Source organism: Pseudophryne corroboree, chromosome 11, assembly GCF_028390025.1.
Source record: "Pseudophryne corroboree isolate aPseCor3 chromosome 11, aPseCor3.hap2, whole genome shotgun sequence".
NCBI lineage: Eukaryota > Metazoa > Chordata > Amphibia > Anura > Myobatrachidae > Pseudophryne > Pseudophryne corroboree.
In genome coordinates this window covers 41,942,557-41,967,349 of record NC_086454.1, presented here as the reverse complement: position 1 = coordinate 41,967,349, position 24,793 = coordinate 41,942,557, and the positions used below count along the sequence as shown (strand labels likewise).

Below are 24,793 nucleotides of genomic sequence, written 5' to 3'. Positions count from 1 at the left end.
AGGCAAGTATCAAATACCAACAAATAAAGCACTGGTGGAATTGCATCCATAAATCAAACTAAAAGGAAGTATTCGGTGCTGTACTGGATAATACAGAGGAACACTTCCACACTGTCACTGCATATGAGGAACAGTTGGGTTCTGTATGGGTTTTCTTCTAAAGTAGGGTGACCAGACTATAGGGCCTATTTATCACCATCCGCATCCAGGATGCCGATGACAGGTGATAAAATCGTCCAAACTCGCACTGCGATAAATAATGACATTGCAGGGATGTATCAATTATCGCATGCAGGAAGCCTCTTCGCAGCATCGGGGTATTTTTCGTAAAAAATACCCCGATGTCCTGCTGTGCATGCGCCGCTACCCGGTCGACCCCCCCTCCCCCCCAAGCAGGATAATATACTCACCTGTCCAGGGAGCCAGCCGCACTGCTTCAGGAGGCTGCTGGGTGCCTGGTCCTTCTCCTGCGCTGACCCCCGGTGCTGTAAAGTGCGCTGCCTTTTTGCAGCATCACTTTACTGCACCAGGGTCACATTGCAGCATATGGGGAACCCGGCGCCCGGCATCGCTCACCGAAGCAGCGGACACCGGCTCCCTGGACAGGCGAGTATGTTCTATATTTTTTTTTACACTGTGATCAGCTTGTGTGTCTATCGGACACACATAGCTGATCACTCTGCCGGGTCCCCGCTCAGCTCTCTCTGCCAGGGGCAGAGAAATCTGGGCAAAAGGGTGCAGATCGCAGTGCTGCCCTGTGATCTCGCCACCCTGAGCTGGTGAGATTATCACAGGGCACACTACGGTATTTTTTCACATTTTCTTTTTAGTAAATTCGGCCACATCACATTTCCCATTATAAGTATGGGGAATGCGATGTGGGTTACTAGAAAAAAAAAAGTGAAAAAAGGGTTTGGAGCAGTTTTTCATGAAAACGACTCCAAATGCCCTTTAATACATTCAGGCGATACTAAAATAATGTGAAAAGGGTATGAAAACAGAAACACCCTTTTTCACATTATTTTAGTAACAATGTTAATAAATAGACCCCTATCCCTTTAACGTGGGATACTCGTGAATTACACAAGTTCTGTGGCAAGCTGACTACAAGCCTGCATTTCACCTGGGTTGATTCTATTTCGGAGTGGGAGAAGGGACCTTCTGACGTATCTAGGGGAGGAGACACGTCACCAGGGGGAGGAGCTACGGGCAAACAGGGTACCCGAAAAGTACCCTCGCGGGCTCGCTTCGCTCGCCACGCTTCGCTCGCCACGCTTCGGGCTGATTACTAAAGGTAATAGTTGGTGGCGTGGATAGTAGAGGAACTATCCCGCTGGCTTAGCTCCTCCCTCTTGTGTTGTGACTCCTCCCCCAGACGGAAAAGGTCCCTTAGCCCACTTGATTCTAGCATCTACCATTTCACCTGGTTTTAAGCAACCACAGAACCTGTGTAACTCATGAGTGTCCCAGGTTAAAGTGATAGTCTGGTCACCCCCGAAACAGTGACCAGATGACCCATTCCCAGCCATGTGCTGCTCCTGCTTTCCCCAGTGACATCAGCTTGCTGCTAAGGGGGAAACAGGAGCAGAACAGTCAGAGTGTGTTGTTCAGGAAGTCTCTGAGTCCTGGGTAACTCCCAGCCATAGAGAGCGACTCCAGGGAACGAAGAGCGGACACATAAGACACCAACGAGTGATAACAGAGCGTCATCCGGACATCCGGTGCCGCTGACGCATGCGCAGGAGCTGTACCCGGCGCTGTCATCTCCTGGAGAGGCGGAAGCGTCTGTAGTAGATCGCTGACTTGTCGCCGGCACCGACCGTCCGGTTACCGCCAGACATGGCCAAGCCACGACTGACCGGAGCCGCCACCACAGCGCAGGATAAGAGCCAGAGTCACCGGACGGAGGAGGAGAAACTAATCCGAGGTGAGGACTGACCTCCCGCGGCAAGTACAACGCTGGTCCGCCGGCGCAGTGCGGATCCTGTATCCCCTGTCCCCCAGCTCCCAGGCTCGGTGTGATCTCCTGCCTCCCCCATGTCCCCAGGACCTGTGTCACCCCCACATAGGGTGGCTGTATATGCCTTTAGTCAGGGGCACGTGAATTGCACAAACCCTACATACCCCCCCCCCCCATGTCCTCTGTCACCACCTCCCCAGGCCTATGTCATCTCCTTTCCCTCCCCCACCCAAATAAAAATGTCTTTAGGTCTTATGTCGTCCCCTCTCATACCCACATGTCCCCATGTCCTGTATCACCCTCTCCCCCGTGTCCACAGGTCCTGTGTCACCCCCTCCCCCAATGTCCTGTGTCACCCCCTCCCCCGTGTCCACAGGTCCTGTGTCACCCCCTCCCCCAATGTCCTGTGTCACCCCCTCCCCTGTGTCCACAGGTCCTGTGTCATCCCCTCCCCCAATGTCCTGTATCACCCCCTCCCCCGTGTCCACAGGTCCTGTGTCATCCCCTCCCCCAATGTCCTGTATCACCCCCTCCCCCGTGTCCACAGGTCCTGTGTCATCCCCTCCCCCAATGTCCTGTATCACCCCCTCCCCCGTGTCCACAGGTCCTGTGTCATCCCCTCCCCCAATGTCCTGTGTCACCCCCTCCCCCGTGTCCACAGGTCCTGTGTCATCCCCTCCCACAATGTCCTGTGTCACCCCCTCCCCCGTGTCCACAGGTCCTGTGTCATCCCCTCCCCCAATGTCCTGTGTCACCCCCTCCCCCGTGTCCACAGGTCCTGTGTCATCCCCTCCCCCAATGTCCTGTGTCACCCCCTCCCCCGTGTCCACAGGTCCTGTGTCATCCCCTCCCCCAATGTCCTGTGTCACCCCCTCCCCTGTGTCCACAGGTCCTGTGTCATCCCCTCCCCCAATGTCCTGCGTCACCCCCTCCCCCGTGTCCACAGGTCCTGTGTCATCCCCTCCCCCAATGTCCTGCGTCACCCCCTCCCCAGTGTCCACAGGTCCTGTCATCTCCTCCCCCAATGTCCTGTGTCACCCCCTCCCCCGTGTCCACAGGTCCTGTGTCATCCCCTCCCCCAATGTCCTGTGTCACCCCCTCCCCCGTGTCCACAGGTCCTGTGTCATCCCCTCCCCCAATGTCCTGTGTCACCCCCTCCCCCGTGTCCACAGGTCCTGTGTCATCCACTCCCCCAGTGTCCTGCGTCACCCCCTCCCCCTGGTGTCCCCAGGTCCCGTGTCACCCCCTCCCCCAATGTCCTGTGTCACCCCCTCCCCATGTCCCCAGGTCCTGTGTCATCCCCTTCCCCAATGTCCTGTGTGACCCCCTCCCCTGTGTCTCCAGGTCCCGTGTCATCCCCTCCCCCAATGTCTTATGTCACCTCCTCCCCAGGTCCCGTGTCATCCCCTCCCCCAATGTCCTGTGTCACCCCCTCTCCATGTTCCCAGATCCTGTGTCATCCTCTCCCCCAATGTCCTGTGTGACCCCGTCCCCTGTGTCCACAGGTCCTGTGTCACTCCTCCCCCAATGTCCTGTGTCACCCCCACTCCTCCCCATGTCCCCAGATCCTGTGTCTCCCCCACCTGTCGCCCACCCTTCCCACATATGCTCACGTTCTGTGTTGCTTCCCCAGATCCTGTCACCCCCACCTCTCATCCCCGAGGTCCTGTGTCTCCCCCAACTGTTGCAGACCCTTCCCACATATCCTCATGTTCTGTATTGCTCACCTATGACCACAGGTCTGTGACAGCTTCCCTTATGTCCTCAGATCCTGTGTCATAATGCTTGTGTAACCCGCTCACACATTCCTATGAGGCAGAGTCATTCTGTTACCGCTCTCTGAGTTTACAGTATTCACAAAGCTCAAAGTTCAATCCTGAGTCATAGAAGTCTCTGCACCAGCAGTGGCAGAAGCTCGCAGATCACTTGTGTGCTGTGCGGTGTAACGCCTTGTACATGGAGTGTCGCCACAAAATGTTCATTTCTCTGTATACTGTCTTTTTATGTAATGTCTTGTGTGAGCGGTGAACTAGGATCTTGTGAATTGATTCTTTGTTACATTGTTCTGTTCTGTCACTCAGACTGCACACGGCATTGTGACCTCCCATTAAGTCCATGTAACTGGGTCTATGTTATCCGCCAAGCAAACATACATCCTGCACAGATCTAGGTGCCGGTTGTCTGGTATCCGGACTCCAGGTCGACACCAGTTGGTCGATACACCTTAGGTCGACACCAGAAATAGGTCGACGCTGACAAAAGGTAGACTTGAACAAGGTCGACATGATTTTTTCACTTTTTTCCTTCTAACGTTTTCATACTTTACGATCCACGTGGACTACGATAGGGTACCGTAACCGGCACCTTGCCTGAAGCGTGGCGAGCGGATACGGTGCACTAATTGGGGTTCCCGGTCACATTACGAAGAAAACAACACCAAAAAACCCTAAAAAAAACCTCATGTCAACCCTTTTCCATGTCGACCCTTTGTCCGTGTCTACCTATTTCTGGTGTCGACCACTTTGTGTCAACCTAATTGGTGTCGACCTTGAGTCCCAGACCTGATCGTCCGGATCTGCTTTATTTTCAGCCCTGCTGGTAAACATCATATAGAGGAACTGCAGCTACGTGCCAAAGTCTTGGGCAACGCTTGCACATGCCGTTAGATCTTATGTCATTTTACACTGAGCAGTTATATGTAAGGCCACTATGCATGCCACCCAGTAGAAAGGGTTGAGCTCACAAAAGCTTGCAATCTATATTTCTTTTTGTGTGGCCCTGCATGCAGGATGTCCGGGGGTCTCATTCAGTGTTTTCCCATGTTTCAGGGAAGGTGCACTCCGAGGGGGGGTCAGCTCGCACTTCCTTCCTCTTATTGGTATCGATCTTCCTCTCTGCGGCCTTTGTCATGTATTTGGTCTACAAGCACTTCCCACAGCTTAGTGAGTAAGTATGGATATACACTATGATGTACTCCACTCATTTATGTTCTAAGCTCTTTTGAGCAGGGTTATAGCTCTTATTGTGTAAATAGTAAACATATGTCAGTGTCCTGGATGTACAGATGTGTCCTCATACATTATTGCAGCTGCGCCAAACAGCCCCTCTCAGTGCGCCAGGTTTCATGCGACTCTGCTAGTGCAGGGCGACTTTGTACCTCAAAATGTGTCCTAGATACAATACAATGCAACTAGGACATATCAGGAGACTGCGCTGATTAATTTGATACACGAGACTTTTGTGTGTATATATGTGTGCGACTGAATCTGTATACGAAGTGGTACGATTCATCGGCAGCGTATTTTTTTTTTTTCCATGTCAAGTTCCATTGTACTATGTATACAAACTCAGTCGCACACAGATATACAAGTGTCGCATATATAAGTAACCAGCACAGTCTGTATACGTAGCACAACGGAACAGTTAAAAGACGCAAAAAAATGCCTGGTGCTAGCAGAGTCGCACATTACCTGGCGACTGAGTTGCGCCAGTTGTCTGGCGTCGCATGTCGTATTGAGGACTAGTTGTATGAGGACACATTTGTACTGACCACTCTGTACACCATGCTGATGATAATAAGCTTGCTTCGCTGGTAAAATATATACCCTGGCGATTCTGCCTGTTTTAAATATTGCAGTGCAAACGCTACATCATCTGATCGTTACCCAGCATCCTCTGCACTTCAGTGTGTAGTGTGGATCTCCTGACCTGGGCTTGTGTGAATGCATCATTTTTCGCTGCACTACTTTTTAGTCCTGTTGTTACTAATGGGTATTAATATCCCTAGGACAAGTTTGTGATCTGAGACAATGCGCTCCTTCTAGGCTTATCATACATAAAACATAGGCAGCCTGCATCACTACAAGTGCTAGCGCGGGCCATGTATTCCTGCCTTCCTGCCCCTGCTCTTCAATAACTTTATTTGTTGTGTCTCGCAGGGAAGAGAGGGAGCAGATCAAGATACCAAGGGACATGGATGATGCCAAGGCCCTGGGAATAGTGCTTTCCAAGTACAAGGACACCTTCTACGTGGAAGTCTTAGTGGCTTATTTCACCACTTACATATTGTATCCTTTATAAGAGAAGTCTCCGCTGCGCTACCTGTCTCCCTCTTGTTAGGGGGCAGAGTACAAAATCTGTGTCACCTGAGTGGTAGCGGGCAGAGATATATTGCTGTCACTGTGCAGTTACAGGCTGATGCAGATGTTGCCAGGGAGTGATACCCCCAGTAATAGAATCACTGTATCCTGGCCTATGGCAGAGCTATTATGGAGGGATTATGGCAGAGCTATTATGGAGCTATTATGTGCACACAGCCACTATAATCCACATGTAATGCCTCTTCTGGCTCTGAATGACTCCTTCAGCCTGCACGATTAGTAAATGCTGATCCCACCAGTGCTCTGTGTGTGTACTGTGGGTGTGGTTCGTTTTATCGACAGTGTCTAGGTTGACAATGTTTAGGTCGACCACTATAGGTCGACAGTCACTAGGTCGACATGGATGGAAGGTTGACAGGGTTTCTAGGTCGACATGTCCTAGGTCGACAGGTCTAAAGGTCGACATGAGGAATTTTTTATATTTTTTTGGTGTCGTTTTCTTCGTAGAGTGACCGGGATCCCAAATTAGTGCACCGCGTCCCCTCGCATGGCTCGCTTCGCTCGCCATGCTTCGCTCGCCATGCTTCGGACATGGTGCCTTCGCTTCGCTCGGCACACTTTACCGTTCCAATCGTAGTCCACGTGGATCGTTAAGTATGGAAAAAAAAAAAATGTGAAAAACTCATGTCGACCTTTAGACCTGTCGACCTAGCACATGTCGACCTAGAAACCCTGTCGACTTTCCATCCATGTCGACATAGTGACTGTCGACCTATAGTGGTCGACCTAAACATTGTCGACCTAGACACTGTCGATCTTCAGACCGGATCCCGTGTACTGTATGACAGGCAGCTCCTGATGCACAATGACTGGAGCTCTGATGCACAGAGACTGAGTACGGTTCTGAGTCCAGTCATATATGGCTAGATAATCCATTTATAGTTTGTGATTCTTAACTGAAAAGTCTCCAGTCTGCAAACATTTGCTATTCCCGGGTCCATATTCCTGAGCATCCTCTCGGGGTTTCTTTATCCTTTCCCTCTTGCTTTGTTTCTCGTGTGTCTGGTGAGTATATTTTTTATTATCGCGCTGTAGTTCTGTTGCGTTGGCTGCGCTTCCGTTCCCCAGCATTCATGCATGCACACGTACAAATATTTAATCCCCCCCTCCCCCCCAATAATCATTGAAGTGGACCTGTCGCCTACACAGTGAAGGTAGCCCTCTTGGGGGAGGGGCCATTATGCATCCTATCAGTTTGGTAAGAAGTAGTGAGATCATTAGGGTTAGGTTTAGGCACTAAGAGGGGAGGGTACGGTTTAATCTGCAGGGAAGTTTAGGCACCACCAGCGGAAGTTAGGGTTAGGCTGCGGGAAGCTAGGGTTAGGGGGTACGTGAGTGGGAGGAACATTTTTACCTCGCCCATGTCGGGATTTCACAGATTGGCATTCCGGGGGGGGGGGCAACAAAGCCCAACGGAGACCCTTGTGGGCTCGTCACGCTGCAGGCACGGTGGCGAGTCCACTCTGTGTGGGTGCTGTGGAATAATCCCTGCTAGTCGGCATTTAGAGTGGGCGTGATGTAGTCGTGGTCTCCTTATCTCCTACACGGGAGTCTGTTATACTGGGCCCTTTAAATCCTAGTATGTTGGCACCCAGACTGAATGAAAGGCGGTTGTTTTCCGTTTGTTTGTGGGTTTATAATGGGAACGTGACTGGATATTGAGATACTGAAGTGTAGTAGACAACCTCATAACATCTACTTCAGCATAACCATAAACCAGATACATTAACAATTTGATGCTCACAAATCACTTATGTGATTGATGAGTTATACTGATGGATATCTGTGTACTTGTACCCCTTTTCCACCAACCTTATAACCCGTGGGAAAGGGTTTGAGAAAAATAACCCGGGTCTTATTACCCAGGAATTCAGCCCTTATAGCTACCAGGGTCAATCCCAGCACGAGCTGTGTAACGATGAGGTGTAAACGTGTGACACTATAAGCTTAGAGAGAGCCGGAGCATCGGTGCTCCGAGTGCCGACACAGGAAAGACCCGGCAATAACCAGCCTGTTGTGTGAATGGGGTTTCAAGCCGCTGTGAAATGGCTTAAAACCGTTCAGTCATCCAGGTCGGACCCAGGTTTTTGGTGGCATTATTAAAGAAAATGCAAAATACATTCTACAGAGATCAAGCTTGGCATATAATATGGGTGTAAAATAGGGAAAATTGGTCAATTCATCCAGATAACTATGACTGGAGAGCATTTCATGCTGAATGCCGACTTTTAACTCTTCCCTTGGAATGTTAGGGACCTGCCCGACTATGAGGTTACCGTGCAGTGGAGGGTAAGCCGGTAATTTTGGCCAAAATTATGCAAAAAAACTCATATTGTAAAATTTATTGCAGAATGTATTCCTATTCCAATCAGTAATGTTTGAATAGCGCGCCTGCATTCGTTCTTTCTGTGTGGCACTACAGGTCACAGTAAGGTAGCACCTCTCATTACTTGCAGTTAGGGTGTGCAGTCTAGGGCCCCTTCCCTATAACTCTTAATTCTTTCCTCCCTGCATCCAGTGCTCGGGTCTTGGGGCCTCATTCTGCTATCTGTTATCCTATCTTGTCGGAAGACCGGTCGTCTATAAATACCTGGCAGAGAAAGCAGTGAAATGGTCACAACAGGTAAAGGACAACACTGTACTGACATAGCCTCATAAATAGGGGAATCCTGATTCTACAACATGTTGTGTAAAATACTTAATTGGTTAATTAGGAATCATTGTAATGGGAGTAGCTGAGGACGAAAAACTGAGATGTTGTCATTTTGTGTAAGTAAATACAGTGTATCCACCGGTTCCCCCCTGATGATCAGTAGTACAGGTATTGCTGTGTACCGTCCAATCAGAAACTGGCTGCCATTTACATTGGCGTCCTTTCTCTTCTCCACTACACCCGCCAGCAGCGATTACAACAGCCCGCCAGCAGGGGTCCCCAATACAGGTGTACACTATTAATGAAGATGTCACTGAGGCCCCTGCAACCACTTATGTGGGGAACATCTGAATGTATGTGGTACAAAGGTGCTGATCGTACTTGGACTGTTCCTGTGCCAGTTTAAGCTGTGTAAAGCGTTTAATGTGTAAACGGATACTAAGCAGCTCGTCTGCCTTAATCCTCTCTAGCAGGTTTCTGCAACGTGATCTGAATGTATGAGCGCTTTAAAGTTCAAATTACATCACCTGTGATTTACCTGTATTCATTTGTTTGGTTTTTCCAGGTAGAACGGCACCGGGATCATCTGATTAATTACATCATTTTCCTGAGGATAACTCCTTTCCTGCCAAACTGGTTCATTAATATCACCTCCCCGGTGATCGGTGTTCCGCTCAAAGTATTCTTCCTGGGAACCTTTTTAGGTGAGGCCTTCCTATCTCTGGCACGGAGCGCCATCTAGTGGAAATGAAGTGTAATGACCAAAACGCTCCATTGAATAAGATTAGTTCATTGCTTCCCAAACTATGCTTAAGCCACTCTGACAGTCCAGGTTTTAGGGGTATCCTTGCTTAAGCACAGGTGACTTAATTAGTACCTCAGCCAGTTTGATTTAGCAATCTGTCCTGAAGGATGGAGATCCCAAAACCTGGACTGTTAGGGTGCCTTTAGGACCATGTTTGGGAATCGCTGGATTATTTATTTCTGTAAAAAATATTGCAGGGATATATCGGCCCATGTATCAAACATTAGGGCAGATGTATTAAGCCTGAAGAAGTGACAAGTGCAAGGTGATAACGCACTAGACAATCATTACGAGTTTGAAAAAAGACAATTAGGAGCTGATTGGCTGGTGTGTTTATTAATTAACAGTTTCTTATATAGCACTCCGTATTCCGTTGCGCTTTACAATTAGAACAGTAATAATAGAACAAAACTGGGTAATAACAGACAGACACAGAGGTAGGAAGGCCCTGCTCACAAGCTTACAATCTATAGGGAAATAGGCATTGATACACAAGGATAGATGCTACATATTGTATAATGGTCCACCAGATTGCTAGGTTCTTAATGGGTTGTATGATATGATCACCCAACAATGTTGGCCAAGTGTCAGGAGGGTGTGAGACTAAAGAAAGACAAGATATGTGATGTTATGTGTACTGTACAGAGAGGATGTAACTGGATAGGGAAGCACTGAAGGTTATGTGGGTGGGTCTGGAATTTGATAGGCTTGTCTGAAGAGGTGAGTTTTCAGGGAATGTTTAAAGGTTTGGAGACTAGAGAAGAGTCTTATTGTGCGTGGGAGGGCATTCCACAGAGTGGGTGAAGCCTGGGTAAAGTCCTGTAATTTTGAGTGTGAACAAGTAATGCGTGTGTATGAGAGACGCAGATCTTGTGGAGAGGTCGGGTAGGGAGATATTTTGAGATGACCTTACACTTATCACTGCTTTATCACTTCTCCAGGCTTAGTACATCTGCACCAATATTTGCTGCTGTGTCTCTGAAAACACCTGGGGGATTGCCTCAAATATTAAGTATCTCCCAAATATATGAAGGAGGGACCATAGCAATCCCTCCATTCCTGCCAGAGCCGCACCCCCCATAGATTTGTGTGTGTGTGGGTTGGGGGGGCAGGGGGTGCAGTGCTGTCCAATTTGCCAGTATCTGGTATGCGATGCATTCCTGATATTGATCCCCGCAGTCTTCAGCTTGCGGTAGCCCGTTTTAGCCTATGGGCTACAGATTAGGGATGTAGTTCCAGCAGAACCCCCTGTCAGAAATGCCCGCTGTGCGTGGTGGTCAGCGTGACCGTGCATGCTCAGAAGCCCCGGCACCGCACTCAGCACATCGCAGGGACAGACTCCTTCCGGAGCCCCTGCCTGTGCCGGAGGATACATCTGACCAATGTAGTTGCTCCCAGATCACATTGAAAATGCAATCAATGATAAATGGACCCCTAAGCCTTTGTTCTGAAGAGTCCCAGTCAATTAACTAGGGGAAGGTAATAACCGAGAAAGGGCTCATCATGAATTTACAGTGCATCCAGAAAGTATTCACAGCGCTTCACTTTTTCCATATTTTGTTATGTTACAGCCTTATTCCAAAATGGAATAAATTATTTTTCTCTATCGTCCTAGTGGATGCTGGGGTTCCTGAAAGGACCATGGGGAATAGCGGCTCCGCAGGAGACAGGGCACAAAAAGTAAAGCTTTAGGATCAGGTGGTGTGCACTGGCTCCTCCCCCTATGACCCTCCTCCAAGCCTCAGTTAGATTTTTGTGCCCGGCCGAGAAGGGTGCAATCTAGGTGGCTCTCCTAAAGAGCTGCTTAGAAAAGTTTAGCTTAGGTTTTTTATTTTACAGTGAGTCCTGCTGGCAACAGGATCACTGCAACGAGGGACTTAGGGGAGAAGAAGTGAACTCACCTGCGTGCAGGATGGATTGGCTTCTTTGGCTACTGGACATTAGCTCCAGAGGGATGATCACAGGTACAGCCTGGATGGTCACCAGAGCCTCGCCGCCGGCCCCCTTGCAGATGCTGAAACGAGAAGAGGTCCAGAATCGGCGGCAGAAGACTCCTCAGTCTTCTTAAGGTAGCGCACAGCACTGCAGCTGTGCGCCATTTCCTCTCAGCACACTTCACACGGCAGTCACTGAGGGTGCAGGGCGCTGGGAGGGGGGCGCCCTGGGAGGCAAATGAAAACCTTTTTTTGGCTAAAAATACCTCACATATAGCCTCCGGGGGCTATATGGAGATATTTAACCCCTGCCAGAATCCATTAAAGAGCGGGAGACGAGCCCGCCGAAAAAGGGGCGGGGCCTATCTCCTCAGCACACAGCGCCATTTTCCCTCACAGAAAGGCTGGAGGGAAGGCTCCCAGGCTCTCCCCTGCACTGCACTACAGAAACAGGGTTAAAACAGAGAGGGGGGGCACTAATTTGGCGTTAGAAATATATAAAAGATGCTATAAGGGAAAACACTTATATAAGGTTGTCCCTATATAATTATAGCGTTTTTGGTGTGTGCTGGCAAACTCTCCCTCTGTCTCTCCAAAGGGCTAGTGGGTCCTGTCCTCTATCAGAGCATTCCCTGTGTGTGTGCTGTGTGTCGGTACGTGTGTGTCGACATGTATGAGGACGATGTTGGTGAGGAGGCGGAGCAATTGCCTGTAATGGTGATGTCACTCTCTAGGGAGTCGACACCGGAATGGATGGCTTATTTAGGGAATTACGTGATAATGTCAACACGCTGCAAGGTCGGTTGACGACATGAGACGGCCGACAAACAATTAGTACCGGTCCAGACGTCTCAGAAACACAGTCAGGGGTTTTAAAACGCCCGTTTACTTTAGTCGGTCGACACAGACACGGACACTGAATCCAGTGTCGACGGTGAATAAACAAACGTATTCCTTATTAGGGCCACACGTTAAGGGCAATGAAGGAGGTGTTACATATTTCTGATACTACAAGTACCACAAAAGAGGGTATTATGTGGGATGTGAAAAAACTACCGTAGTTTTTCCTGAATCAGATAAATTAAATGAAGTGTGTGATGATGCGTGGGTTCCCCCCGATAGAAAATTATGAGCGGTATACCCTTTCCCGCCAGAAGTTAGGGCGCGTTGGGAAACACCCCTTAGGGTGGATAAGGCGCTCACACGCTTATCAAAACAAGTGGCGGTACCGTCTATAGATAGGGCCGTCCTCAAGGAGCCAGCTGACAGGAGGCTGGAAAATATCATAAAAAGTATATACACACATACTGGTGTTATACTGCGACCAGCGATCGCCTCAGCCTGGATGTGCAGAGCTGGGGTGGCTTGGTCGGATTCCCTGACTAAAAATATTGATACCCTTGACAGGGACAGTATTTTATTGACTATAGAGCATTTAAAGGATGCATTTTCTATATATGCGAGATGCACAGAGGGATATTTGCACTCTGGCATCAAGAGTAAGTGCGATGTCCATATCTGCCAGAAGATGTTTATGGACACGACAGTGGTCAGGTGATGCAGATTCCAAACGGCACAAAGGTGTATTGCCGTATAAAGGAAGAGGAGTTATTTGGGGTCGGTCCATCGGACCTGGTGGCCACGGCAACTGCTGGAAAATCCACCGTTTTTACCCTAAGTCACATCTCTGCAGAAAAAGACACCGTCTTTTCAGCCTCAGTCCTTTCGTCCCTATAAGAGTCATATCTGCCCAGGGATAGAGGAAAGGGAAGAAGACTGCAGCAGGCAGCCCATTCCCAGGAACAGAAGCGTTCCACCGCTTCTGCCAAGCTCTCAGCATGACGCTGGGACCGTACAGGACCCCTGGATCCTACATGTAGTATCCCAGGGGTACAGATTGGAATGTCGAGACGTTTCCCCTTCGCAGGCTCCTGAAGTCTGGTTTACCAAGGTCTCCCTCCGACAAGGAGGCAGTATGGGAAACAATTCACAAGCTGTATTCCCAGCAGGTGATAATCAAATTACCCCTCCTACAACAAGAAAAGGGGTATTATTCCACATTATATTGTGGTACTGAAGCCAGAAGGCTAGGTGAGACCTATTCTAAATCTAAAAAAATTTGAACACTTACAAAGGTTCAAATCAAGATGGAGTCACTCAGAGCAGTGATAACGAACCAGGAAGAAGGGGACTATATAGTGTCCCGAGACATCAGGGATGCTTACCTCCATGTCCAAAATTTGCCCTTCTCACTAAGGGTACCTCAGGTTCGTGGTACAGAACTGTCACTATCAGTTTCAGACGCTGCCGTTTGGATTGTCCACGGCACCCCGGGTCTTTACCAAGGTAATGGCCGAAATGATGATTCTTCTTCGAAGAAAAGGCGTCTTAATTATCCCTTACTTGGACGATCTCCTGATAAGGGCAAAGTCCAGGGAACAGTTGGAGGTCGGAGTAGCACTATCTCGGATACTGCTACAACAGCACGGGTGGATTCTAAATACTCCAAAATCGCAGCTGATCCCGACGACAAGTCTGCTGTGCCTAGGGATGATTCTGGACACAGTCCAGAAAAAGGTGTTTCTCCCGGAAGAGAAAGCCAGGGAGTTATCCGAGCTAGTCAGGAACCTCCTAAAATCAGTGCATCATTGCACAAGGGTCCTGGTAAAGATGGTGACTTCCTACGAAGCAATTCCATTCGGCAGATTTCACGCAAGAATTTTTCAGTGGGATCTGTTGGACAAATGGTCCGGATCGCATCTTCAGATGCATCAGCGGATAACCCTATATCCAAGGACAAGGGTGTCTCTCCTGTGGTGGTTACAGAGTGCTCATCTTCTAGAGGGCCGCAGATTCGGCATTCAGGATTGGATGCTGGTGACCACGGAGGCCAGCCCGAGAGGCTGGGGAGCAGTCACACAAGGAAAAAATTTCCAGGGAGTGTGATCAAGTCTGGAGACTTTTCTCCACATAAATATACTGGAGCTAAGGGTAAATTTATAATACTCTAAGCTTAGCAAGACCTCTGCTTCAAGGTCAGCCGGTATTGATCCAGTGGGAAAAACATCACGGCAGTCGCCCACGTAAATAGACAGGGCGACACAAGAAGCAGGAGGGCAATGGCAAAAACTGCAAGGACTTTTCGCTGGGCGGAAAATCATGTGATAGCACTGTCAGCAGTTTTTCATTCCGGGAATGGAAACTGGGAAGCAGACTTCCTCAGCAGGCACGACCTCCACCCGGCAGAGTGGAAACTTCATCGGGAAGTTTTCCACATGATTGTAAACCGTTGGGAAATACCAAAGGTGGACATGATGGCGTCCCGTCTGAACAAAAAACGGGACAGGTATTGCGCCAGGTTAAGAGACCCTCAGGCAATAGCTGTGGACGTTCTGGTAACACCATGGATGTACCAGTCGGTGTATGTGTTCCATCCTCTGCTTCTCATACCTAAGGTACTGAGACTTATAAGACGTAGAGGAGTAAGAACTATACTCATGGCTCCGGATTGGCCAAGAAGGACTTGGTACCCGGAACTTCAAGAGATGCTCACAGAGGACTTATGGCCTCTGCCGCTAAGAAGGGACTTGTTTCAGCAAGTACCATGTCTGTTCCAAGACTTACCGCAGCTGCGTTTGACGGCATGGCGGTGGAACGCCGGATCCTAAGGGAAAAAGGCATTCCGGAAGAGGTCATTCCTACCCTGGTCAAAGCCAGAAAGGAGGTGACCGCACAACATTATCACCACATGTGGCAAAAATATGTTGCGTGGTGTGAGGCCAGAAAGGCCCCACGAAGAAATTTCAACTCGGTCGATTCCTGCATTTCCTGCAAACAGGAGTGTCTATGGGCCTCAAATTGGGGTCCATTAAGGTTCAAATTTCGGCCCTGTCGATTTTCTTCCAGAAAGAAGTGGCTTCAGTTCCTGAAGTCCAGAAGTTTGTCAAGGGAGTATTACATATACAACCCCCTTTTGTGCCTCCAGTGGCACTGTGGGATCTCAACGTAGTTCTGGGATTCCTCAAATCACATTGGTTTAAAACCAGTCAAATCTGTGGATTTGAAGCATCTCACATGAAAAGTGACCATGCTCTTGGCCCTGGCCTGGACCAGGCGAGTGTCAAATTGGTGGTTTTTTTCTCAAAAAAGCCCATATCTGGTTGTCCATTTGGACAGGGCAGAGCTGCGGACTCGTCCCCAGTTCTCTCCCTAAGGTGGTGTCAGTGTTTCACCTGAACCAGCTTATTTTGGTGCCTTGCGCCTACTAGGGACTTGGAGGACTCCAGGTTGCTAGATGTTGTCAGGGCCCTGTAAATATAGGTTCCAGGACGGCTGGAGTCAGGAAAACTGACTTGTTGTTATCCTGTATGCACCCAACAAACTGGGTGCTCTTGCTTCTAAGCAGACTATTGCTAGTTGGATGTGTAATACAATTCAGCTTGCACATTCTGTGGCAGGCCTGCCACAGCCAAAATATGTAAATGCCCATTCCACAAGGAAGGTGGGCTTATCTTGGGCGGCTGCCCGAGGGGTCTCGGCTTTACAACTTTGCCGAGCGGCTATTTAGTCAGGGGCAAACACGTTGGTAAAATCCTACAAATTTGATACCCTGGCTAAGGAGGACCTGGAGTTCTCTCATTCGGTGCTGCAGAGTCATCCGCACTCTCCCGCCCGTTTGGGAGCTTTGGTATTATCCCCATGGTCCTTTCAGGAACCCCAGCATCCACTAGGACGATAGAGAAAATAAGAATTTACTTACCGATAATTCTATTTCTCGGAGTCCGTAGTGGATGCTGGGCGCCCATCCCAAGTGCGGATTATCTGCAATACTTGTACATAGTTACAAAAATCGGGTTATTATTGTTGTGAGCCATCTTTTCAGAGGCTCCGCTGTTATCATACTGTTAACTGGGTTCAGATCACAGGTTGTACAGTGTGATTGGTGTGGCTGGTATGAGTCTTACCCGGGATTCAAAATCCTTCCTTACTGTGTACGCTCGTCCGGGCACAGTATCCTAACTGAGGCTTGGAGGAGGGTCATAGGGGGAGGAGCCAGTGCACACCACCTGATCCTAAAGCTTTACTTTTTGTGCCCTGTCTCCTGCGGAGCCGCTATTCCCCATGGTCCTTTCAGGAACCCCAGCATCCACTACGGACTCCGAGAAATAGAATTATCGGTAAGTAAATTCTTATTTTTTCCCTCAACATTCTACACCCAATACCCCATTTTTGTGATTTTTCTTTTCTTTTTTTTGCAAATGTATTAAAAATAAAAAAAACTAAGAAATTACATGTACATAAGTAGTCACAGCCTTTGCCATGAAGGTAAAAAAATGCGCTCAGGTGCATCCTTTTTCCACTGATCATCCTTGAGCTGTTCCTACAGCTTATTTGGAGTCCACCTGTGGTAAATTCAGTTTACTGGACATGATTTGGAAAGGCACACACCTGTCTATATAAGGTCCTACACTTGACAGTGCATGTCTCCGCACAAACCAAGCATGAAGGCAAAGGAATTGTCTGTAGACCTCCGAGACAGGATTATTTTGAGGCACAAATCTGGGGAAGGGTACAGAAAAATATCTGCTGCTTTGAAGGTCCCAATGAGCACAGTGGCCTCCATCATCTGTAAATAGAAAAAGTTCGGAACCACCAGAAGATGGCCGGCCGTCTAAACTGGGCGATCGGGGGAGAAGGGCCCTAGTCAGGGAGGTGACCAAGAACCTGATGGTCACTCTGTCAGAGCTACAGCATTCCTCTGTGAAGAACCTTCCAGAAGGACAACCATCTCTGCAGCAATCCTCCAATCAGGCCTGTATGGTAGAGTTGCCAGACGAAAGCTACTCCTTAGTAAAAAAGCACATGGGCAGCCCGTCTGGAGTTTGCCAAAAAGACTGAAAGGACTCTCAGACCATGAGAAACAAACAAAATTCATGAGACAAAAAATTGATGAGACAAAGATTGAACTCTTTGGCGTGAATGCCAGGCGTCATGTTTGGAGGAAACCAGGAACCGCTCATCACCAGGCCAATACCATCCCTACAGTGAAGCATGGTGGTGGCAGTATCATGCTGTGGGGATGATTTCCAGCGGCAGGAACTGGGAGACTAGTCAGGATAGAGGGAAAGATGAATGCAGCAATGTACAGAGACATCTTAGAGGAAAACCTGCTCCAGAGCGTTCTTGACCTCAGACTGGGGTGACTGTTCATCTTTCAGCAGGACCACGACCCTAAGCACACAGCCAAGATATCAAAGGAGTGACTTCAGGACTACTCTGTGAATGTCCTTGAGTGGCCCAGCCAGAGTCTAGACTGGAATCCGATTGAACATCTCTGGAGAGATCTTAAAATGGCTGTGCACTGACGCTTCCCATCCAACCTGATGGAGCTTGAGAGGTGCTGCAAAGAGGAATGGGCGAAACTGTCCAAATATAGGCGTGCCAAGCTTGTGGCATCATATTCAAATAGACTTGAGGCTGTAATTGCTGCCAAAGATGCATCGACAAAGTATTGAGCAAAGAATACTTATGTACATGTGATTTCTTAGTTTTTTATTTTTAACAAATTGGCAATGGGGTATTGTGTGTGTGTGTGTGTAGAATTTTGAGGGGAAAAATGTATTTGTTCCAGTTTGGAATAAGGCTGTAACATAACAAAATGTGAAAAAAATGCAGCGCTGTGAATACTCTCCAGATGCACTGTATACAGTCTGAATTGTCCCCTTCATTTTGTTGTTGCTTACATATGTACTGATATGTGGGAGAGGTTCTATCTTATAACACTGTAAAATGGGGAGCGGAGTCAGTGATTGGCTTGCGGTCTTCTAGCTCAGAACTGTTATGGTTGCTCTCCAGAGCCTTGCTTTTTGGTCTGTCATTGTAGCCCTCAGCTTCTCTGAAAGCTCCCTAGACTCTAAATGGGAATACAAGGCGTGCCAGCATTCAGATATGATAGAACTGCCGCTCACCTTCAGCATTTATTACTATTCTTGGTAGATTTTCTATATATTTCACAACACAAACAATGGCAATGACTATGGAGGAAAAGTGCAGCAGATACTTGATTTCCGGTAGTGTTGGTATATAGTAGGGAGGCCAATTCCAGGCTTTTTTTTTTTTTTCAATCCCGGGTATCTGGATTGAAAAAAGGTCAATCCCGGGATTGGGTTGAAGGGCGGCATGGTGCGGTCCAGCCGGTGCTGGTGTCAGACTGCGCAGCGTGACCTCTGACATTGTCACGCTGCACAGTACCACCAACAGGGGCAAGGGGGAGCCAGGAGGAGGGAGCTGGGCAGTGTCTGAGTCGCCTGGGGAAGCTCAACGCTGCCTGGCATTAAAAAAACAATGGGGCAGATAAATCCCGCAATCCCCGGGATTGGCTTCCTTAGTATAGAGTATGGTAGGGAACTTTAACATTACTGAGATATAGGGCCTAATGTAGACCTGATCGTAGCAGCAACTTTGTTAGCAGATGGGCAAAACCATGTGCACTGCAGGGGGGGCAGATGTTACATGTGCAGAGAGAGTTAGATTTGGGCGGGGTGTGTTCAAACTGAAATCTAAATTGCAGTGTAAAAATAAAGCAGCCAGTATTTACCCTGCACAGAAACAATATAACCCACCCAAATCTAACTCTCTCTGCACATGTTACATCTGCCCCCCCCCCCCCCCCCCCCCCTGCAGTGCACATGGTTTTGCCCATTAGCTAACAAATTTGCAGCTACATTCAGGTCTAAATTAGACCCATAGGGCGGTATTCAATTCTTTCCGCCCCTTTCCACACCAGTTCTGTTTCTGCTGACGGGTGTGGTATCATTTCAGCTCTCTACAACCGGGGTAGCGAGCGCCCAACCCTTTACGCAGCTAAACCTGGTTACTATAGGTGCGATAACGCGGATCACTTTAGAAAGGAGATTTGGGCGTGATATATCATTTGAATACCGCCCATAGAGCTGTTTGGGTTTTGTAGGACTCAAAATGTGCAGATTAGAAGAGCAGTCTGGTTGTTATCTTCCATCAAGTTCTTTGTTGTCTATTTACTAAGCCGAAGAGAGAGAGAAAGTGGACTGAAAAAAAGTTTTTTTTAAAAATGACAGCTAGGTTTACGTAGACTGCATACCATTCTACAGCTCCCACACGAATCCCCTTCTGACTCGGCTGTGGTCTCGCTGGACGCGGCCAAGGCCTTTGACAGCATTGAGTGGGCTTATTTGTGGGAGGTGATGGCTCGTATGGGATTTGGACCCAATTATATAAAATGGATTAAACTACTGTATCAACATCCGAGTGCCAGGATCTTGGTGAACGGTTATGTATCCCCATCTTTTCAATTGACCCGAGGTACTAGACAGGGTTGTCCCCTGTCCCCTACGCTGTTTGCCTTGGCCATCGAGCCCCTGGCCTGCTTGATAAGATCACACCCAGATATTGTGGGAATATGTACAGGTTCACGTGAGGATAGGATAGCTCTTTATGCCGATGACATGTTGTTGTTTTTGCAGGATTACACCAAGTCAATGCCCACCCTGCTGCGTGTGATAGAAAGCTTTGGAGATCATTCGGGCCTTAGAATTAACTGGCCTAAATCATACATTATGCCAGTCATAGGCCCCCCTCCTACTGTTTCCAAAATCCCCCTGCCATTGAGTTGGACGGTACAATTTAAGTACCTTGGAATCCAAATAACTAATGACCCTTCTGATTTTATCCCCCTGAATCTAGAACCGACCATGCAGTGGGTCATGGGCAAATCTAAGACTTGGTGTAAGCTTCCACTGACGGTCTCTGGCAGGGTTAATCTCATTAAAATGATTATACTGCCCAAACTCCTATATATTATTCTCCAATCCCCGGTATATATTTATCCAATATTCTTTAGAAAATTGAATAGCGTTCTGTCCTCACTGATCTGGGCTAATAAAAGACCTAGGATACAGCTAAATACCCTTACCAGACAGCGATCTGACGGCGGCCTGGCTCTACCTAACTTTCAGATATATTACTTCGCTGCTCAGCTGACTCATATCGCTATATGGGCACAAAACTCTGAGACTGACTCTTTGCATTGTGAGTTTATCCGTTGTTACTTTCCCTACCTCTCTCCTATGCAGGTGTTACTGAGTGGGAGCATAGCTAGGTTTCTTCCCCCTATCATTTTTCAGGTCCTAAAGATTTGGCGGGCCCTGAGAGACCTCTTGAGATATGACGACCTGGACCCGGATACCCCCTTGTGGTACTCTGACTGGCTCCCTGAACTGCATGCACTCGAGGGGCGGGAGGTGTGGGCCCCTAGATCGGTGATCTCTGTCTCTCAACTTTATCTAGATAATGCATTTAAATCCTTTCAACAACTGAGGGATGAGTTTGACCTACCCAATTCCTACTTCTTCAGATACCTCCAGCTTCGTCACGCCCTCCAGTCCCAATTTGCTGAGTCACCCCCACGAATCCTCCCATTTCCCATCAAGACATTTGTGACCACTTTGGGTCGGGCTAAGATGGTCTCACTTGCGTATGGATATCTTCTTACCAAGCTCCATACGGACCCTTTGACGCGTCTCCGTGGAAAGTGGGAGGAGGATTTGGGTCTAATAACTGAGGAGGACTGGGTCCTCGCTTTAGAATACCCCGCTAAGGTTACCAAGTCCCTTAGATATCAGCAGATTCAATTCTTCATTTTACACAGAACATACATGACTCCAGCTAGGCTGGCTACGTTCGGGACGGGCAGATCTACTCTATGTCCTAAGTGTGGGGGGGCGGTGGGAACATACTGGCATCTAGTGTGGGACTGCCCGAGGTTGAGGGTGTTCTGGTCGGGGGTCGGGTCAATTCTGGAGAGTACGGGAGTGCCTGGCGGACTGCTTACCCCACAATTCTGTATATTGGGAATGGGGTGCCTTGCTCCCGAGTCTGTTTCAATGGGTCTCTATGCTCTAAATGTATGTGCCTTGGCTAAGGTTTGCATTGCAAGAATGTGGATGGCCCCCAAAGGACCGTTAATATCTGCACTTAAGGCCTTAATTAACGACACTATAATTAAGGAAAGATATGTTTACATGAAGCAAAACGCATCAGCTAAGTTTGAAAGGGTTTGGTCTCCATGGCTAGATTCCTCCCACTCTCATCTTGTTCCCCAAATATAGAAGACACTGAAGTGCAAGCATGTCAATAAATTACTATGTCTGATGTGTACTGAGGGGATGACGGTTGGGCCCTGCGTGCCCACATACTCACATATGTGTATGACTAATGGAGCCCTGAATCGGATTACTCCTTCTTAATATGCCTTCCTTGCCCTTTTTCTGGTTGTTTGTTATTTTTCTACAGTTTAGGTTACGGGTTTAAATATAAAAAATAATGAAGACTAATATAGCTGGTTGCGGATTTTGCAGACCCTGAAGGTCTGAACATTAGGAAATCCTTGTATACATCTTTATTGAAAATATACTGATATCTCATTGATGTAAGATATGTGTAAAACATGGCTTTGATTCAATATGAATGGATGTAATGTTTGTGCTATGATTATGATCTGCAATGTCTGTACCTTAATCTCCAGACTACTGAATAAAAATTACTTTATTAAAAAAAAATGACAGCTAGGAGCTGATTGGGTGCTACTTTATCTCTCTCTAATCCGCTTCTAACTGTCATTTTTCAAACATAGCCTGTAGCATAGCAGTTAGGAGCTGTTTGGCTGGTACGTTATTTGTCCACTTTCTCTCTCTCCAAGGCTTAGTAAATAGACCCCTAAGTTCTTTAGGTCCTCTACGGTGTCCAGTTCACCCGTCATAACGTGGTCACCACTGTGATGGGCAAATATCCGTTTAAGCCAGGTTCCTTCTTACCAGATCAGCAGTCTTTCATTCTCTGTATGTTGCAGGTGTGGCCCCGCCATCGTTTGTAGCGATCAAAGCTGGGACTACACTCTACCAACTCACCACAGCGGGAGAGGCCGTGTCCTGGAACTCCGTCATCATCCTCATGGTCCTTGCTGTCCTCTCCATACTGCCGGCAATTTTCCAGAAGAAGCTGAAAAAGAAGTTTGAATAATTCCACCCCTCTCGCCAGATCATCTCAGGATGCTCCCTTTGTGACTTAAAAAAAAAGTATTTAAATTTTAAGACTGCCTTTTTATATCGAATGAAAATATTTTATTTGGAACATTTAGATTCTTTTTTTAGGCCGACTTCTCTACTGCTCCTTGTGTTTCTGAGACCTGGAATACGGTCCCCGTGCCTACTAAGGAGGACTACAGAAGAAAGAAGTTCCCAATTGAAAGCGCCTTGGAATGATGACCTTTAACGGTTCTTTAACCTGCTGGGATGGAATTGGGGTGGAGTCATTTGTGGGGTGGAGTCTTCCCCACGGCAAATAACTTATTCAGCGCAACGACTAACTCCTGATTTTCTATGGACCTGGTGCAGGAACTGTACTGAACCCCTCTATACGTTATGTGGAGAAGGAGTGCACAGATATAGTGTGTATGATGGAACACTGTATAGAGGTTTTGTATATTGAGTAATAGTTATTTTATATTCTTCCTAGCTGTAGTATACAAGAGTATTAAGAATGAACATGTAATGAATCCACTGGCAGCTCCAATGTCCGCTATACAGAAGACCAGGTAACGTTCTAGGGGTACTGACTAACCTGAGCTTGGGAATACACAGGGTTCCCAATCGTCTTACACATATAATACAATTAGAGGCTGTCCTAAAAACAGGCTAACTTTATAAGATAGGTTTATGTAAAATAATTTATTGTTTAAAGGTCAAATTCTCCTAAATAAATTGGGTAATCTTGGATAGTTGTCTAGTTTGCTGCTGGACCATCCAGCCATCTTGAAGGAAAATATGGTCCCTGTCTTCATGATTTTCCGGCCCTAACTGCAAGCCTAGTCTATGAGTAGAATTCACCAGTGCAACCAAGGGGACTAATGAGATAGGGCCTGCTGTGTCCCTGAAGAACAGAATGATTGCTATAACAGGAAGGCTCTGGATGATGAGATTATGACCTGCTGCTCAGCATGTAATTGTGTTTATGGCTGATACTTATCCTGTAACACTGCACCATTTTATATACAGACTGGCTGAGACTGCACTGTACAAATTCAGACTAGGCCCCACCTTGAGGGCTGCATTTGAGAACCTCTGGCTTAGTCAGTCAGGTTCCAGGAGCCACTAAAAGCTTTTCTCCTGTCTATCTGTGGCACATCTGTCCTGTTATGAGTTTATGCATCTTTGTATTTAGTTGGTAACACTTTAACATGCTGAAGCTGTGTTTTTGTGTGAAGCTGTTGAGTGAGCAGCCGGCCTTACTGCAGTAGGAGTGAGGCGCGGAGAATTGAAAACCCTATTTTATTCAGCTAGCTCAGAGGGTAGGTAAGCTGTGGAACTACATTCCCAGCATGCTGTACCGTGATCTATACTGTAGCAGGGTATGCTGGGATGTGTAGTTCCACAGCAGCAGCTGTGCCGCATGTTACCTGTCTCTGAGTTAGAGCATGGCTTCATGAGAACTAGGGTTACACCTTCAGCCACTGACTGCACACTATACAGGCAGCTATCTGTTGGACCCACCAAAACTCGTGACAGCGCCTCCTAGCAACTTAATGAGATTACCGCTCCATTCTTGCCTAGGGTGACTATTCCAAGCTAAAGGATAGCCTGTAGTAACAGCTGGTAATGATTTCATTTTTACTATGTGTTCTGTGATGCAGCCGCACACCCGTCTCGCTAGAGGAGCTGCCCGGCCCTCGTCAGCTGCTGTGGGCCATTCTTGAAATAAATAGCATTTTGTAAGTTCCCCTTCTCAATAAACTTCTCACTTATGAATGGGAAACTTGCGAAGGAGGGTCTCTGATAACACTCCTGCTTGGCTGAAGGAGAAGTGGATGGTTAGTGGGGGGGCTGCAGGACCAACACTGGTTCCCAAGTAAGTTATATTTGGTGTTATTTAAATTGATGAGGTGTTTATATGCAGCTCTCAGGTTCTCTCGGTCATGGCTGCTTCTGTACAGCATTTAGAATGCAGCTTTCGTAGTGACACTGATATCCCTTTTCCACTTGTAGCACGGGTCGAACCCGGGAGCCTGACACGGCTGCGACCTGTGCTAGAGCCCCCTTCTACACTAGCTCACCAACCCGGCACAAGATCTCCCAGCGCTGCCCTTCCATACACTGTGAACAGGAGCCGTGTCACATCGACTCGGCTTCTGTTTACACTACACAGCTTACCAGGTTGAACACGTGTTCAACCCGGCAAGCTACCTGGGTA

General features: G+C 47.9%; 1 protein-coding gene across 1 annotated transcript; it reads left to right on the top strand.

The window, feature by feature from the left end:
• The first annotated feature begins 1,641 nt into the window (after positions 1–1,641).
• Positions 1,642–23,369, top strand: TMEM41B (transmembrane protein 41B). Its single transcript, XM_063944075.1, has 7 exons — positions 1,642–1,927; positions 4,789–4,906; positions 5,899–6,027; positions 7,032–7,125; positions 8,639–8,743; positions 9,339–9,477; positions 22,398–23,369. Exons 1-7 carry the CDS (start codon positions 1,840–1,842, stop codon positions 22,565–22,567), a joined length of 843 nt encoding a protein of 280 aa, XP_063800145.1. The 5' UTR covers positions 1,642–1,839; the 3' UTR covers positions 22,568–23,369.
• The last annotated feature ends 1,424 nt before the right edge of the window (positions 23,370–24,793 follow it).